Here is an 18,072-nt window from a genome sequence, read left to right as displayed (position 1 = left end):
GCTAGCCACACTTCTTTTGATGCATCCCAAGATGTGATTTAGCTATCTGGGCTGCAAGCACACATTACTAGATCCTGTTGAGCCATCAACCATCAACCAACACCCCCGAGTCCTTCTCTGCAGGGCTGCTCTAAATGCATTGTCTTGTGGCAAACACCTGCTATAATTCTCTCCAGAAATAGCTATATTTCAGTGAAGAATGAAGTAATTCTGATACACACATACACATATATATTTTGTTTGTCAATGTAGCATTTGCGGCTACATTGGAATGTCTAGATAACTTTTAGATAAAAGTCAGTATATAATTGTAAGCCATTATGATCTATTAGTCAATGTAAAAGCTCCTGAATCCCATGTACACCAGACCTACCACACTACAAAGATTGCAGGTAAGATTCATTCATTGTGGGTATGTCTGCTGTTTTTATTTCTTAGCTACCATTGCAACCCTATATTTCACAGTACTAAGGAAGAAAAAAAAGGGGCGGGGGGAAAAGAAAGGTAATTTATTATTTAGGAAAATTAAAGCTTTTTTTTTTTAATAACTGAAACTAAATCCATTCTTAATGTACGATGCTTAAAAGGCTAGGAGTCTTCAAGATGTATGGGGAAGATCCTCCCTTGAGTCATGAGGTTCAGAAAGGAGCCCCTTGCTTTCTAAACTACTTCTCAGAGAGAAGTCTAGGTGTGGCTGGATCCAATCTAGACTTGGTCAAGTCCTAGACTTGATCAACTGTCATGCTTGCACAAGTGGATATAGCTTGAAATATCAGGCAAATAGAAAAATCTACTCTAAAATTAATTATGTAATCTTCCTGACTAAGTGGACCACTATGTGTTGTAGGTCTATAAGGCAGCACAGTGCCAGGGAATATATGCTATACAGGATTGGTATGTCAATGCAACATTAGGACTTACATCTATAATTGTTCTTAGCAGCCCACAACCACATGGAACTAGTGTTAAATACTGTGGTAACAGGGTGCCTTGACAACCCAGAGGGAAGGGATGCCATCCAGAGGGACCTTGACAGGCTGAGGTGAGCCAGTGCCAACCTCATGAAGTTCAACAAGGCCAAGTTCAAGGTCCTGCACCTAGGTCGGTACAACCTGAGGCACAAATACAGGCCAGAGGGAGAATGGCTAGAGATCAGTCCTGAGGAAAAGGACTTGGAGGTGGTAGTAGATGAGAAGTTCGACATGAGCCACCAGTGTGCCCTCGAAGCCCAGAGAGCCAACAGCATCCTGAGTTGCCTCAAAAGAAGTGTGGCCAGCAGGGCCGGGGAGATGATTCTGCCCATCTACTCTGCCCTGGTCATATTTCACCTGGAGTACTGCGTACAGCTCTGGTGCCCTCAGCACAAGAAAGACATGAACCTGTTGGAGAGGGTCCAGAGAAAGGCCACAAAGATGATTAAAGGCCTGGAGTACCTCTGCTATGAAGACAGGCTGAGAGAGCTGGGAACTTTATAGCGGCCTTCCAGTACATGAAAGGGGTCTACAGGAAAGATGAGGATAAACTTTTCACCAGAGAAGATAGTGATAGGACAAGGGGTAATGGTTTTAAATTGAGACAGAGGAGATTTAAGTTAGATATTAGGAAGAAATTCTTCACTATAGGGGTGGTGAGGAACTGGAATAGTTTGCCCAGGGAGATTGTTGATGCCCCATCCCTAGAGGATTTTAAGGCCAGGTTTTGTGCAACCTGGTCTAGTGGTAGGGTTCCCTGCTTATGGCAGGCAGGTTGGAACTTGATGATCTTTAAGGTCCCTTCCAATCTTAATGATTCTATGATTCTGTGATGCCAAAATTCTTCAATAACATGCTTCATTGGAAGGTTGCATTATCAGTGTATTTGTTCACTTGATGTGCTTACATGGCACTCTGCTAATAGCGACCTGAAAATATGTAATGCATTTACCTTCATGCATAATTCTGGAGTAGAATGTTCAGATAAAAATCCAGAAAATTGTTCTCAGTGAGAGAGATCTGGGCACATTAGCACTTTTGTCATTCCACTATTTATTTTTTATATGCTCAAGCTGGAGTGATAGTTAGAATTCAAAATTTAGAAAACAGGGATTCAGGAAACAAGTTTTTTAGTAATAGTGTTAAACTGTATTTTACAAAGTGTATTAGGTATAGTTATCCAGGCATACATTCATGTTTTTGAATGCAAGCTTCATTGGCTGCTTTGTGTTTTGATGCTATCTCTAACTATATGATCAGATCATATTTTTCCTATAGTAATCCTGTGTTTTTCAATGAACAGAATGACAAAACCATCCTGAATTCAGTACTTGGTTGTTTATCAGTAATGTTCTACTGTTTTTTTCTTAAACTATTTATTACTATACAGTAAGACAGCTCTTTTATGGCTGCATTGATTTTGTCTGTACAACTTTGAGCTACTATACTATATCTCTAGCATTGAACATTTCATCTGTAAGTGGTTAACATTTTATGAAGTTGTAAGAAACTGAAAACAGCCTTTCACAATGCCAGATGTTGGACATCCTTTATAACAGGTGGTATTGCTGCTGTCTGTGATATATTTGTATTGCTACACAAGTCAGCATAGTAATGGAAACCTTTACTGCAAACAGGCATATTTGTATCCTTGAATAGCTTCAGATATCAAAATTTATTCTACTTTGGACCGATAATTTTCAGGGTTTTTTTGAACCTTGGATTCACCCTCTTGCTATACATTTTTAATGTAGCAATTTCTTAGAAACTTTTAAGAATCCAATATATTAATATATTGACATTTTAAAGTATTATTTTTGTTTCATAGCATACCTTCACAGACATGAACTCTATCTTTTTATTTGTTCCAGTCACTACTTCTTATGATACATGACAGTTTTAATTAAATGAAGATTGAAAATCTATCCTGAAAGAATGGCATCAAAGCCCCGGTGCTTAAATCAACAAGTATCTGTAGCTGGCTCTGTATAGCAAATTCTTAATGACAAATGAGAGCAAGCCCTGACTACATTGAAATCAAAGACAAAACTCCTATTGGTTTCTTTAGGTGTCAGATTTTACCCCTAATTTTCTATCATGGATGTTGTTAAAATTGAAAGTCTGTGGGCCCATGAACACAGAATACTGTATCAGCACCTCAGTGTCTAAACAGCTGAACAAGCATGCAACTCTGATGATAGTGGATATGGCATCCTATTGGTTAACTTGAAGCAAATAAACAGCACTTCAGTGAAAATGACCAAGTGCTCAAAATGCATATGCCAGCTTTCCTAGATCTGATATGAATTTTATATTGATGTAAAAATACTTTGAATTTGATTTTTTAATCACTCCATATATTCTGTGAAGATATGCACCATGTTTTGGATATCTCAGGAAACACATTGGAGTGTCCTAGTCCCTCATTTCAGTACTTTTTCAGAAACAGAATATTCCAGTATTAAGTTATTTCAGAATGAGTGTAGATTTAATAAAATTAAACCATGCTAAAGTAAAAATTTATACTTAATTCTGTTTGCAATGTTCAAAGTAGATGACACTGTTACAAAATTTGACTTAGCTATCATAGAATCATAGAATTATAGAATCATTTTGCTTGGAAAAGACCAACCTATAAGCTATCACTGTCAAGCCCACCACTCAACCATGTCCCTAAGCACCACATCTAGATGTCTTTTAAATACCTCCAGAGATGCTGCTTCAACCACTTCCCTGGGCAATCTGTTCTAATGCTTGACAGCCCTTTCAGTAAAGACATGAGGCTTATTGAAAGCTTTCCTGTGGCCAAGGATCAGAAGATCATAGCATATATCAAGGAGAGCCTTGACAAGAGGAAGCTTTGAGAATAGCTCACAAGGTGACAATAGGTCCAAAGGAATCCCTGTTGTAGGAAGGATTGGACTGGGTTCCAGGTGAACCATGGGGTTGTCTGGCTTGTTCTCTGAGTAGAAAAGAGGAACACTTCTCATGAGATGTCCAATGCATTTCAAGAAGGAATAGCATAGAAAGAAATTGTAATTTCAAACTCACAATGTATTTCTTCAAGCCTGACATCTATATTCTCAATAATATCTACCAAATGAGAACAGCATCTGAATACAATCCTGTAGGAGAAGGAATGAGAGAAAGAATATACAGATTAAATGACAAATTTATAATATTTAATTCATTTCTGGAAGGTCTAAAAATACTACTATAAGAAGAGCAATACAGGAATCCATAGAATAAGTCAGAATGTTTTCTAATATATAATAAAAACTGGTGTTTGGCAATGTTGGTAATTTTCCAAAAAAATAACTTCTTATATTTCTCTGCTTTTTTCCTCTCAAAACATCACAATACAATAATTGCATTGCCCCTAACAGTTTCATATTCCCTCATAATTAAATAAACAGCTTGTAAATTGCAGACCACAAAATGCCTTTGTTCCACTTTTACCTGAAGGGGTTTCCATAGTTACCAAGGACAAGAGTTTTAACCATCATTTGCCAGGCTCGATGCTATTTGCAGCCTTAGCTTTAAATCTCATGTCTCATTTTTAATTTGTCTCTTTGTTTGTTAACAGAAAGAGGAAGTAATTGGGACTCAGTTGGCCACAACAAATGCAGTGATGTGGACACTCAGTGCTTTAGTGTGTGATTAGCTCTGTATGTTTCTCCCAGAAGTTTTTTAGAATAATGCATACTAGCAATACAGCCCATGGTAAAAAGATTATGAAATACCTACCAAACACTGCTCCAACTCAACATTCAGACCTTAAAGAAGGAAAACACCTTTCTTCATGCAGCATTGTGCATGGAAGTATTTAGGCAGATACCTAAATATTTTTGTCTTTTCATTTGTATTATATAAGGAGGTCAAGAGCTCACTGAGGATCAAAGTATAATTTATATTGGTAACAAGAATATTCAGCATTAGCACATTCAGTAGACAAGTACACATACAGTGATTTAGGAAAGGATATTTTGGGCTTTAAAAGATAGACTGTGATTTTCTAAGACTAGGATGAAAGTTTCTTAAGGGCAATTATACTGTCTAATTGCCAGTATTTTATTTTTTTTTGTTCTCTTCGCTGTAGGTTTTAACACCTGATCCTGCCTGAAAGGGGGAATCAGGAAAAGGAAAGAAGACGCGTTTGTTGAAAACAAATTTAACAGTGTAACAATGATGAACTAATATGAACCCCAACACTTACATAAGATACAAAATTTTGCTCAGCTCCAGATAGTAGGTGTGAGCTGCACACTTTAAGCAGTGCAGGCTGAATGCCCAACACTGCCAGCATGACAGCTCCAGCTGGTGATCACAGCAAACAGAACAAGAACCCTCAGGTGCAGGATGACCCACAAGACAGACAGGACCCTCTCAGAAAGGCAGCCAAGGTAAAAGAGAATACTACACAACAAACTTCCCAATACGTATTCAGGGTGACATTTATGGTATGGAATACTTGGGTTGATGACTTGGGTCAGCTACCATGGGGCTTCGGCCCCTCCTAGCCCACTGTACCTGAATGGTTCAAAACTAGCATCAACCTTTGTCACTACAGAAACCCTCCTACCAGATCTGGTATAAATTGAAACAATGCATCTTATTGCTCCTGTACTCACAGAATTGGACTCTGCAGCTTCTCAAAACTACTTTTACTCTGAACAGGAAAAAAAAAGTTACATAATTCTCTCCCAGCAAAAACAGGATCACTGGCTACATCTGTATATGCTTTCTTAGACTATATGGTATTCTGATTTGACAGTTCCTGCATCTGTTTTTGTAGTTTATGAGTAGAGTGAAAATTTTGGAAGGAATCGGGACTAACATCTTGTATTCCATCAGCCTTCCATGTTTTGCCTTTGCATCTTTTAAAAGACACAACATTAAAATATGTTGTATACTTAACCTGCAGATTTTTGCCTGCTTGTTTGAAATCCTGTAGTATAATGTTGAAAAGGATGTTAATTTATACAATTTAAAGCTTCCTTGTAAAGAAATCAATAATATTCTACCAACCAAAGCTATTTTATTTGAAATGACGTATCACTGTAGTACCTTGAAATAGATGTTTCTTAAACACTGCAGTGTTTCAAAATAATGACCCCACTGTGACAAAAGTGAAAACTGCATTGTTTTGGAGCAGTACTTTAGGACATCATATGATCTTTTTATTAAGGATTGTTTTTATACTAATTTTGTCTCAGTTCACAGATACCCTTGAAATGGAGATCTCTGATTTTGCTTTGATAATAAAACAAAAAGTGATTAAGAAGTGTCCTTTCAACATATACAGAAGTACTATTGTTTAGATGTTGATCACTGAGGTATTTCTGGCATAAGATAGTGAAATCCTTAAGGTGCTTTTATGGCTTCCACTTACATCATGGTTAGCACATAAGATGTAGTGGCAAGCTGCTGTAATTAAGAGAGTTTAATCAGGGCTATTGTAAAATTTCATCTGTAAAGTTGCCTGTTTCCCCCTACATAAATGCCTGTACAGAAAAATATTGATGAAGTAACCAAAAAGGGTTAAAATAAATTGTGTTTTATGAACAGAATTAGTTAAATGAGAAGTGCAAAATAAGAAATAAATAACCCAAGGGATCAGTGGTGAGGTAGAAAGCCTTTTACCTTTACCTAATTGCATTGAATCAACCCCAGGTTAATACAGAACAAAAGTTTCTAATGTCTACATGGAGTTTCAAGAAAATGAATCCAAACTAATTTTGAAAAGGGACTAGCTAAATGACATTGCATTATTTCATGGGCACTGTTAATTGAAATTACAGTGGCCCTGATGCAATTTAACTTAAATTAAATTCTAAAAAATAGTGTCCACACAAAGATTTAATGCAATATAATTAACCCACTTTAAAGGTTAATTGCAATTAAATTTCTATAATCTTTCTGGGTGGACTAGTACCCAGATGCATAGTGGTGGCTTTTATGAAAGAATTTAAGTTAGTCCACTGGGTTTAGTTCATAGATTGCTCCTATCGTCACCACTGTGAGTAGTCTGAACAGAGATTAGGTCTCTTTTGTTCTCTTCACCCTTTGGGTGACATGCAGGGCAAGGTCAATAAAGAAGGCAAATAGTTCCTCTTATATATAAAAATAAATCTTTCTAAAAGAAGTATCTACTACATATTGGCTAATGTTTTCTATGATTTTCCTGTAAAATTAACAATTGTTATGAATTGTACTGAGGATATAGAGTCAAAATTATGCTTGGGAGTAAAAGAATATTTATAAATAAAGGGATATTCCAGACTGATTTAGTTTAAAATGCTGTGAAATCTCTTAATTTCCAGGTAAAATGCAAATATTTTTACCTGGGCTAATATGCATTAAAATTCTTATTTTTCAAATGTCTATTTCATGTTCACTTCTGTTACCTGAACTAAGGAGGAATTTTTTTAAATCTTAGGAAGACAAGAGAGAGGAAAGATGGAATCATGCTAGGAAACAAGAGGTGTGAAATAAAGCTGTTTTCTGTGTAACAAAATGAAATAAAAGAAAAAAATGACAGGCTGAATCAAACTCATCCTTGATTGAACTCCCCTGAAACCACTGGTGATTCAAGAGATTGAACATGTCCAATCACATCTGGGTCTTTCAGGTCAGTGTCTTAGTGATTCAGCTGAGTCTTAAAAGGCTTGCAGAAGACAACTAGGAAGTATCTGTGGTACACTAATATCCCATCTGCCACCTACACTTACATTGCATAGGAAATCTGACCTGTCCCAGGGCAAAACAGTGAAATATGCAAAGAGGATAATAATTTTCATTGTGAGTGTTTTGATTTATGTGGTCCCATGAGTAATCAGTTTGCACTGCAGGACTACCTATCTGGCCTTCTTTGACTCCCTTATATCTAACTAAAAATAAAATAAAAACCAAATACATAAAAGCTGCTGCGCTTTGAAACCTCCTAGGTTTTTAGTCATTATTGCAATAGCTCCCTAAACTGTTGTTGAGACTTTTCAAGTCCTATAGCAGTGAAAAGGGAAAACTGATTCTTAAAAATGGAGGAAAAGATGCACAGCTGTATAGTTGCAGTGGTAGGTTTTAACTGTAAAACAGTCTATTTAAAACAAACAAAACCAAATGCCTCAGAGAGTACCAATGAATTACCAAAAAAAAAAATAATATATATATATATATATTAGGAAGAGAAACATATGAGTTCTATTTTTCTATTTTAACCTAGTTTGCTATTTTTGAATGATGATTATTTTAATGTGCACTTTTAAGAACATAGCATGTGTTCCTTTGTTGGTGGCAAAGGCAGTCGATGGAGAAAAAGAATCATGTCATTGTACTGTATTTAGGCAGGGAACAGCGTGCAAAGAGTTTGTACTTCTCTTGGACTGAAAACTCTAGTACTGGTGGGTTCAGCCGGGTGGAAAGGAATTTTAGGACAGAAAAGGGAGGAACAGGTGCAGGAAAGTAGAGTGAAGGAATCCCTAGCAAGTTATCCCATCCGCCCAACCTTTCACAGCCATATGGGGACGTGCATCTGAGGCTGTAAGAGCATTTGCAGAGCAGATGTTGGTAGAGGATTTCTGACCCCAATGGAGCTCCCTGCCCACAGTTCAGTCTCTGTTCTGGAATGAGGGTTTACCCTCGTGTGTTTCAGTATTTTCTGGAGCTAAAACATTGTGTGCTTATCTACTGGTATCTGCACTGAAATTCCATTGGCTTCCTCTACTGGCATTGCTGCCAAAAGGGGATCAGTCTCAGCCCCCGGCACCATTCAGAGTTCCTGAAAAGAGAGCCAAATGAGTCACTTCTGCATAAGGCCATCCTGGGATTTAGATTTATTATTAGATAGATTATTAGATTTATTGCTGCACTCCATGCTTTGTTCCATTAGAAATTATTTTCAGTTCTCCAATGCTGATACTACTGGAAGAGACTTCCCGGCATAATTAGCTGCTTGATGCATCTGGCTCCTCTTCATATATTTGGAAATCTGCCATTTGATTGGAAACCGTAGAATTACTTGTTTACCAAAAAATGCAAGGTTTTTCTCTCAATAACCTCTTTAAAAGAGTCTGATGTACAGTATGCACAACTGTGCTATATAAAGCGAAGCAAAGTTGCATTTTCTGAATGCAGCCACATATTTGTCAACTTGAAAAAAATTGTAATAAGTGGTCTGAATGCTCCTTATAAGGAAATTTTGTGGCACACAGTTGAGGGAGAGTTGTAATGACTTATCTGTGCTTTAGTTGAGTTTTAACTGTGATATACATATGATGATTAAACTTTACTGTGATAATTTAATCACCCAGAATCTGATAGATTCTGTCTATATTTTCAAATCGGTGACATGTTATCACATCTCATTTTTTAATGGCAGATGTATGGCACTATCTAAAGAGTGTTAGATCATACTGTATCATAAACCATATATTGGGATAAAGCCGTGGCCTATGCACTGCTGTGTTCCACTGCTAAGACAGTTATTCAATGACCCACAGAAAGCTGAGTAGCCAACAGCAACTAAACTTCCAGGATCCAGCTAAGGGTCACTGGAGCTTGGTAAAATACCTTTGCCACCTGCCAGACCTTATTAGACAGATCTTTGGGAATGATATAGAAGTTGTCTTTTTTAAATAAAGCCCACTGTTGCAGGAAAATCCTTCAGAGATCTAAATTAGTATAGTCACTTTATCCTGGTAAAATAACAAAGAGAGATCAAAGCACATCAGGATTAAGACCTTATTACAAAACAGCCAGAAAAATTAATTGTGAGTTGCATTACAATACCCCTAAGGAAGACATCTCTTTGGGCAAAGTTACCTTCCAGTGGCACAACTACTACATCCTTCAGGCTATCCCTAAGGAAAGCTGCATCGTGCATACTTGCAGAGGTACACTAGCTTTGTCATTCGTTGCTTCATCTTCTGCTTTGCATCTTAAGAGGGCAATGCTTTTTGCTCAAAGGAAAGTGTGTAGTATATCAAAACTAACTGTCAGATAAGCTTTAGAGAGGAGAGCATGCATATAAAAAGTCAATTAAAAAAAAGATTTTTTTGAGTTTTGTGGAAATAGAAGACAAAACAAGTAACTCTCTACGTATATGTATGTCTCCACGGCCATAAAGAGAATATACATTACTGAACTAAAATGACAGCTGATACACACTTTGGTAATTAGAGCAATGCCACAGACCAGTCATGTTTGGAAACATATTTAAGAAGTATACAGTGTCTGGGGAACTGACTGTGCAGTAAGGAAATTCTTAGCATTTAAAATACATATTAAACATACACAGCAGAGAGCACTAGTGTTACTGAATTGATCAAATTGATATTTTGGTACTAGAAAAACAAAGATGGAGGGAAAAATCACTTAGAAGACAAAGAGTTGTCAAGAAAGACTAAAGAAGCTGGTTGATGTTCTGTTTCCATGTGTGGATTTATAAAGCTAAACCTTCATGTGTATCTAGCATAAGAGACAGTGAATAGCAAATTACTCCAGTATAGAATTCCAGATGGCTTTTTACGTAAAGCCCATTAATATATTTCCATAATGTTCTTCAAGACTTTAAATTAATTTTTCACTGTGTTTTTGTGCTGGCTATTTTTCCAGGGCATTTATGACTTAAAATTACCCTAATATGAAATAACTGCAGATTTCCTGAATATAAAAGAAAGGACGTATTTAATACATTCCTACTGCCACTGGGAATCTCACTGCAGTATGTTAGCCTAACACAAAGCTCATCAGTTGGAAGAGAGGGTGTGCAAGTCGTAGCCTAGCATATTTTCTGCTGGTCATGTTGGTATTTTTGAATCATCAGCTCCCCTGTACTTAGCAGCACCAAGTCCAGCTAGTATGGCCTTGTGCTAAATAGTATATTCTGCTTCCTGTATTACCAATGAAGAGGGAAAAAAGTACAGTAATGTAGATAAATCCAAAGTGAAATGAAATGGTGGCTATAAAAGCTAAGATTTTTCCCTCACTGCCTCCCAGAAAATGTTCCAGAGGAATGGTGAGAAAGATCTTTTGTACTTACATGTTAAACAAGATATAGCTTAGACTCAGAAAACTCAAATACACCAACGTGTGAAAATATATCTATCCTAGATATATCTATCCTTTACATTCACATTTTGCAAAATGGTGATCTTGTCTTCAAAACTACACACTCAGAGCAGCTAAAAAATAGACAGCTTGTATTTGAACTATACACAGATTTGAATTTTGCAGAAACCTGAGGGTTGCAGAATTCCCTGAGGGTCATAGTTCTGAGGCATCCTTTTGATTGAGACATCCCTAGCACATGCCTGGGGAAAAAGGTAAACACAAGAGCCACAGGCAGTTGTGGCCTTCAGCACAAGGAAAGAGCTGTTCTATGTGACTGATCCATTGTTTGAGTCAATAACCAAAAAATTGGAGGAATATAAGAAACTTATTTTAAGAAGAAAAAAAAAAGCACTTCTTTAAAAAGTATTTCCGCAACTAAGATATGGGAACATTTTGGTTTGCATTGAACGAATTTGCTAATCAATCTTATAACTGGATAATTTATTTGTTATAACGAAATACTGTATTAAAGATTTTTTTTAATTTTTTTTTTTTTTAACTGTGGAGAAAATGTAATGATGGAAAGGGAAGATCTGCAGGATAAAGGAGTAGGTGAAGGGAATGGTGGAGATACCATTGAGTGCAAGAACTCAGAACAGAAGGGATGTGCCTTGTAGTGCTTGCAGTGTGATTTAACGTCTTCAGCTTTATGGAGGCTGGCATAGAAGCAGCTGAAGGGTGATTATGCATACAGTGGCTGATGCTGCTCTCTCATGACCTTTCTTATTTTTCCTACATTTTCTTGCTCTACAAATCTCATCGTTTTCCTGGTCCTTTAGGGTATCTATGTTACAGGAATGAGAGTGGAAAGTAGCAAAAAGAAAGGCAGAGAAACCATATGGCATCTTACAAAGCTGGCCTTTGCAAATGAATGCATCTGAGACAGAACACAGAATATTGCTTTATCTCTACAAGTCACATGTGATCCCTGTGTCACACTAGCCATATAAGGATAAGTCACAGTCCTGAATCTGGATGTAACAGGCTGATTTCTCATATCACTTTCAGGGATGACAATAATATTTCACCAGTGCAATGATAAAATAGTTGGCTTGGTGTGTTTCTGTATCTGTTTTAATGCATTTCTGTATCTGTTTTAATGCTTGTAAACGGAATTAATTATCCAGTCCAAGTCCTTAGGGCATAAGTTTTAGAAAAAATTTAAAACATGAGGAATGAAAGAAAATCTAAATCACAGAATCATAGAATCATAGAATGTATTAGGTTGGAAGGGCCATCTAGACTAACCCCCATACAATAAGCAGGGACATGGTCACACTAGACCAGATTGCTCAGAGCCCCATCAAGCCTGACCTTGAATATCTCCAGGGATGGGGCCTCCACCACCTTTGTAAGCAACATCCACCACCCTCACACTAAAGAACTTTTCTTAATTTCCAAGCTAAATCTACCCTTTTCTAGCTTAAAAACATTACCTCTTCTCCTATTGTTGCATGCCCTTGTGAACAGTTCTTCCCCAGCCTCCTAATAAGCTCTTTTCAGGTACTGGAAGGTCACTATAATGTCCCCCCAGAGTCCTCTCTTCTTCAGGCTAAACAGCCCCAACTCCTTCAGCCTGTCTTCATAAGAGGGGTGCTTCAGCCCTCTGATAATTTTTGTCAGCCTCCTCTGGACACACTCCAACAGGTCCATGTCCTTCTTGTGTTGGGGGCTCAGGAGGCAGGCGCAGTACTTCAGGTGAGGTCTCACCAGGCCAGAATAGAGGGGCAGAATCACCTCTCTTGACCAGCTGGCCACACTTCTTTTGATGCAGCCTAGGATGTGGTTGGCCTTCTGGACTGCAATTGCACATTGGTGGCTCATGTCCAGCTTTTGATCCACTGGTATCATCAGGTCTTTTCCTAGAGGGCTGCTCTCTAGCATGTCTTCCCCCAGCCTGTATTCATATCTCTGGTTGCCCCAGCCCAGGTGCAGGACCCTGCATTTGACCTTGTTGAACCTCATGAGGTTGACCTGGGCCCACTTCTCCAGCTTGCCCAGGTCCCTTTGGATCCATCCTATCAGTCTGGTTTATCAACTGTACCACCCATGTTGGTGTCATTGGCAAACTTGTTGAGGGTGCTCTCAATACCAGTAAAAATGTAATTAATTAAGATATTAAACAACACTGGATGCCCTGAGGGATACCGTAGAAGCCCTTCTAGTTTTTCTTTACATGCCTTGCCAAGTTCAGCTCCAGCTGCACCTTGACTTTCCTGATCTCATCCCTATACTCCTCCCAGGACACCTGTACCCGCTTCCACTGCCTGTGTGGTTTAATCCTACCTTTTAGTTTGACCAGCAGGTCTCAACTCAGCCATGCTGGTCTCTTACCTTCCTTGCCTGATTTCCTACACCTGGGGATTGAGATCTTTTGCACTCTATGGAAAGCATCTTTAAAGATCTTCCAGCTCTGTTCTGCTCCCTTGTCCCTGGCGGCTGTTTCCCATGATGTCCTACTTACTAATTCTTTGAAGAGCTGGAAGTTTGACTTCCTGAAGTTTAGGGTCCTGACTATGCTTCTCATCTGCCTGACACCCCTTAGGACAGTGAATTGCACTAGCGCATGATCACCTGCAGCCCAGGCTGACTTCAACTTTGGCATCACTGATGAGTTCAGTTGCATTTGTGACCATCAGGTCCAATAACACATTCCCTTGTGTAGGGCTGTCAATTTCTTGTCTTAAGAAGTTGTCATCAAGGCACTCCAGGAGTCTCCTACAGCTTGCCATGCTACTTTTCCAACAGATGTCGGTGTGGTTGAAGTACCCTAGCAGGATGAGAGCCTGTGATTGCAACGTCTCCTGGACCTGGAGTAAGAAGGCTTCATTGATAGGCTCCATTTGATCAGGCTGCCTGTAGTAGACTCCAACCACAAGAATCCTTTTGTTGTCCCAATCTCTGTTTCCCACCTATAAGCTTTCAACCTGCTCATGGGTATTCTTCAGGGTCAACTCTTCACACTCTATCCAATTCTTAACATTAAATGAGTTGCTGTGAGATGAAAGTTAATGTATTTTTTCCCGGTTTTGGTTTGTGTTTTTTTGTTTGTTTTGTTGTTGTTGTTGTTTTGTTTGTTTGTTTCAAAGATAGCAATTTTAATTAATTTTTTTTACACAAAATGGAGCCATTCAGAGCTTGGAGTGGAAAATCTTTGCCTTCCAGTATTTTGTTTTGCTGAATACATGTATTATGCATCTGGGTACTCTAGGTTATAAATATACTTTAAACTTGCTGTAATTTATAAAACTTCACTTTTAGCTGATTTATGGGAAGTGTCATTAATATCTACAGCAGAAGGACCTTGCACTGAGAAGCAGATTGAAAATTAACTGAGGACTGGTGGCTTTAAGAACTACCACAAATGAATCAGTAAATTCTTAAAATGGTAATGACCATTTCTAGTGTAAAGGTCTTCTTTTCCCCATACAGTAAGATCCATTTTAGCTAAACTTATCTGACATCCAGCCATATGCTTTATACGTTGGAATGAGCAGGAAATGCTAGTGTCTGGTTTTTTCTTACCTCATTGTCAATTATAGCTGACAGACATAACTGCAGAAAATACTAGGCTTTCTATAGTTATTTTCATAGTTTCATGAAATTGGTAGAGTTTACTGAAAGGACTCGAGAAAACTTTGTTTAGAAAACACACTTAAATATTTAAGATTAATTTAATGTTCTCCTTCTCCCTTCTTTCTTTCAGGCTATTCAAACTCCAGAAGGACCAACACCAAATAAATTATGAATGTTGAACAAGATGACCTTACATCCACAGCAGATAATGATAGGTCCTAGGTTTAACAGGGCCCTATTTGACCCGCTGCTTGTGGTGCTGTTGGCTCTTCAGCTTCTTGTGGTGGCTGGTCTAGTGAGGGCTCAAACTTGCCCTTCTGTCTGCTCCTGCAGCAACCAGTTCAGTAAAGTGATTTGTGTACGGAAAAATCTGAGAGACGTGCCAGACGGCATTTCCACCAACACACGATTACTCAATCTCCATGAGAACCAGATCCAAATCATTAAAGTTAATAGCTTCAAGCATCTGAGGCACCTAGAAATCCTGCAACTCAGCAGGAATCACATCAGAACAATTGAAATAGGGGCTTTCAATGGTCTAGCCAATCTCAACACTTTGGAACTCTTTGACAATCGTCTGACCACTATTCCAAATGGGGCTTTTGTATACCTGTCAAAACTGAAGGAGCTGTGGCTGAGAAACAACCCCATTGAAAGCATCCCTTCTTATGCTTTTAACAGAATCCCTTCTCTCCGAAGGCTGGATTTGGGGGAATTGAAAAGGCTTTCATACATCTCAGAAGGTGCCTTTGAAGGTCTGTCCAACTTGAGGTATTTGAACCTTGCCATGTGTAATCTTCGAGAGATTCCTAATCTCACTCCACTTGTAAAACTGGATGAGTTAGATCTTTCTGGGAATCACCTGACTGCCATCCGGCCAGGTTCTTTCCAAGGGTTAATGCACCTTCAGAAATTGTGGATGATACAGTCCCAGATTCAAGCAATAGAAAGGAATGCTTTTGATAACCTTCAATCACTTGTAGAGATCAATCTGGCACACAACAATCTAACACTACTGCCTCATGACCTGTTTACACCACTCCGCCTAGAAAGGATCCACTTGCATCACAATCCTTGGAACTGCAACTGTGATATCCTTTGGCTCAGCTGGTGGATTAAAGACAAGGCACCCTCCAATACTGCATGTTGTGCCCGTTGCCACACACCTCCCAGTTTAAAAGGAAGGTACATTGGTGAGCTGGACCTGAATTACTTCACATGTTATGCTCCAGTCATAGTGGAGCCACCAGCAGACCTCAATGTTACAGAAGGCATGGCTGCAGAGATGAAATGCCGGGCATCAACCTCCCTGACCTCTGTATCTTGGATTACTCCAAATGGATCAGTTATGACGCATGGGGCATACAGAGTTCGGATTGCTGTGCTCAGTGATGGCACGTTAAATTTTACAAAGGTAACTGTCCAAGACACAGGTTTATATACATGCATGGTGAGTAACTCTGTTGGGAATACCACAGCTTCTGCCACACTGAATGTGACTGCCCTAGATAATCCTGGTTACACATACTTTTCAACTGTCACAGTAGAGACTGTGGAACCTTCTCAGGATGAGGCACAGACCACAGAGCAGGATGGTCCTACACCAGTTACCAACTGGGAGACAACTAACATGACAACCTCACTCACTCCACAGAGCACAAGATCAACAGAAAAAATGTTCACCATTCCAGTGACAGACACAAACAATGGGATGCCAGGAATAGATGAGGTTATGAAGACTACAAAAATAATAATTGGTTGTTTTGTGGCTATCACTCTCATGGCTGCTGTGATGCTGGTAATTTTCTACAAAATGAGGAAACAACATCACCGACAGAACCATCACGCTCCAACACGGACTGTAGAGATCATTAATGTGGATGATGAGCTTACAGGTGACACACCAATAGAGAGTCACTTGCCCATGCCAGCAATAGAGCATGAGCATCTAAATCACTATAACTCTTATAAGTCTCCTTTCAATCACACAACAACAGTTAACACAATAAATTCAATACACAGTTCAGTGCATGAACCGTTATTGATCCGAATGAACTCAAAAGACAATGTACAAGAGACTCAGATATAAAACATTTATGACATTGTGGGGTTGGGGTGGGGACAACAAAAGATGGTTTATAAAACAAATGACATAAACTACTGGGCTAAATCCGCTGTTTCAAGAAAGTGTCTTTAAAAAGAAAAAGAAATTTATTTATTAAAAATTCTATTGTGATCTAAAGCAGACAAAATTATGTGTATTCCTCAGAACCTGTTTTTGCTGCACTTATTTACCCTCCTCTCTACCTTTTTCTTCCCAATCTACTCTGATTCCCATTTCCCATATTTTTCATAGGAGATCTTAATTTCCTAAAATAACTGGTCTAGGAAATTTTGTAAGAATTCTGTTACACTTTGGGAATTTATATGGTGAATTCTAGTGGTCAGATTCAGTCTATTTTGTCACTTTCTCTCTCTTTTTTTCTTTTGTTTCCTCATGCCCTTTTTGAAATTAATTAAATAACTGCAACTTTACAAATGCAAAAAACAAACAGGCAAAACTCTTTTTTGTTATGTAATGGTTTGCTCTGTATTTACTGAAAGCACCATTCTGTGAAAAAAATGGAAGAAAACAAACACGAAACAAACAAAAAAAGCCAAAACAAAACAAAAACTTAATTTACTTGTGAAAGCATATAAAACCCATGATATTTTAAACAATTCTAGAACCAGAATTTGTAGTTCAAAGACTAAACAAAGATTATAAATAAAATGTTTTTTTCTGTTTGGTTTTTTTTTTTCCTGTACTTTGATAAAGCTTATTTATAGAGTGGATTTTAACATCAAAAGTTTGTTAAAATTTTTACAATATTCTGCTGTGATGGTCCAAAACAATCACTTGAAAAGAACATTTTGGATCACAACTGAAGAATAACATAGTTTTAATTTTGGTTTATGTAAGCAGCATGCTGGCAAACAGGAGTTTGTCACTTTTCGTTTAAGATCATTCCTTTTAATGGTGTTTTAAACTATCTCTATTATATCACAAGATGTATTTCATAATGCCAGGAAAAGTTTTCTAGGAGTTTCAGTTATCAAATAATTTATTTGCAAACCCTAATTTTTTTTTTTTTCTGTTTTTGCTATTTAAAGCTGTCAGTAAGATAATTCATCTTCATATCAAAGCTAGTGGTTTGCAGTTCAGTTGTTCTGGTGCTCCTAGACATAAACACAAAATAAGTCTAGCTACCTATAAGATCTATAATCAGAGCTGTATCCCTATGTGCAAAATGGCATAAAAATGCTGTGAATGGACTAAGTCACAGGAGTAAGTCTGGGGAGTTTGGTTTAAAAAAAAGTAAAGAACAAAGTGAGCAAAATATAGTATACTATAGGTTATGTAATTTGCATGACA

At 38.0% G+C, this 18,072-nt stretch overlaps 1 protein-coding gene across 12 annotated transcripts in view; it reads left to right on the top strand.

Moving 5' to 3' along the window:
- The window catches only part of LRRC4C (leucine rich repeat containing 4C), a 554,128-nt gene extending 536,717 nt beyond the window's left edge, over positions 1 to 17,411 (top strand). For 11 of the 12 annotated variants that reach the window (XM_051620648.1, XM_051620646.1, XM_051620650.1 and 8 more), the window contains one exon: positions 14,788 to 17,411. In XM_051620648.1, coding sequence (XP_051476608.1) covers positions 14,830 to 16,746 — 1,917 coding nt within the window. In that variant the 5' untranslated portion in view covers positions 14,788 to 14,829 and the 3' untranslated portion in view covers positions 16,747 to 17,411. Of the gene's footprint in view, positions 1 to 5,225; positions 5,375 to 14,787 lie in introns of those variants that run through there. The other variant, XM_051620656.1, reaches the window with a different exon arrangement.
- The last annotated feature ends 661 nt before the right edge of the window (positions 17,412 to 18,072 follow it).

Source organism: Apus apus, chromosome 5, assembly GCF_020740795.1.
Source record: "Apus apus isolate bApuApu2 chromosome 5, bApuApu2.pri.cur, whole genome shotgun sequence".
Taxonomy (NCBI): domain Eukaryota; kingdom Metazoa; phylum Chordata; class Aves; order Apodiformes; family Apodidae; genus Apus; species Apus apus.
This window is presented reverse-complemented; position numbering and strand designations above follow the sequence as displayed.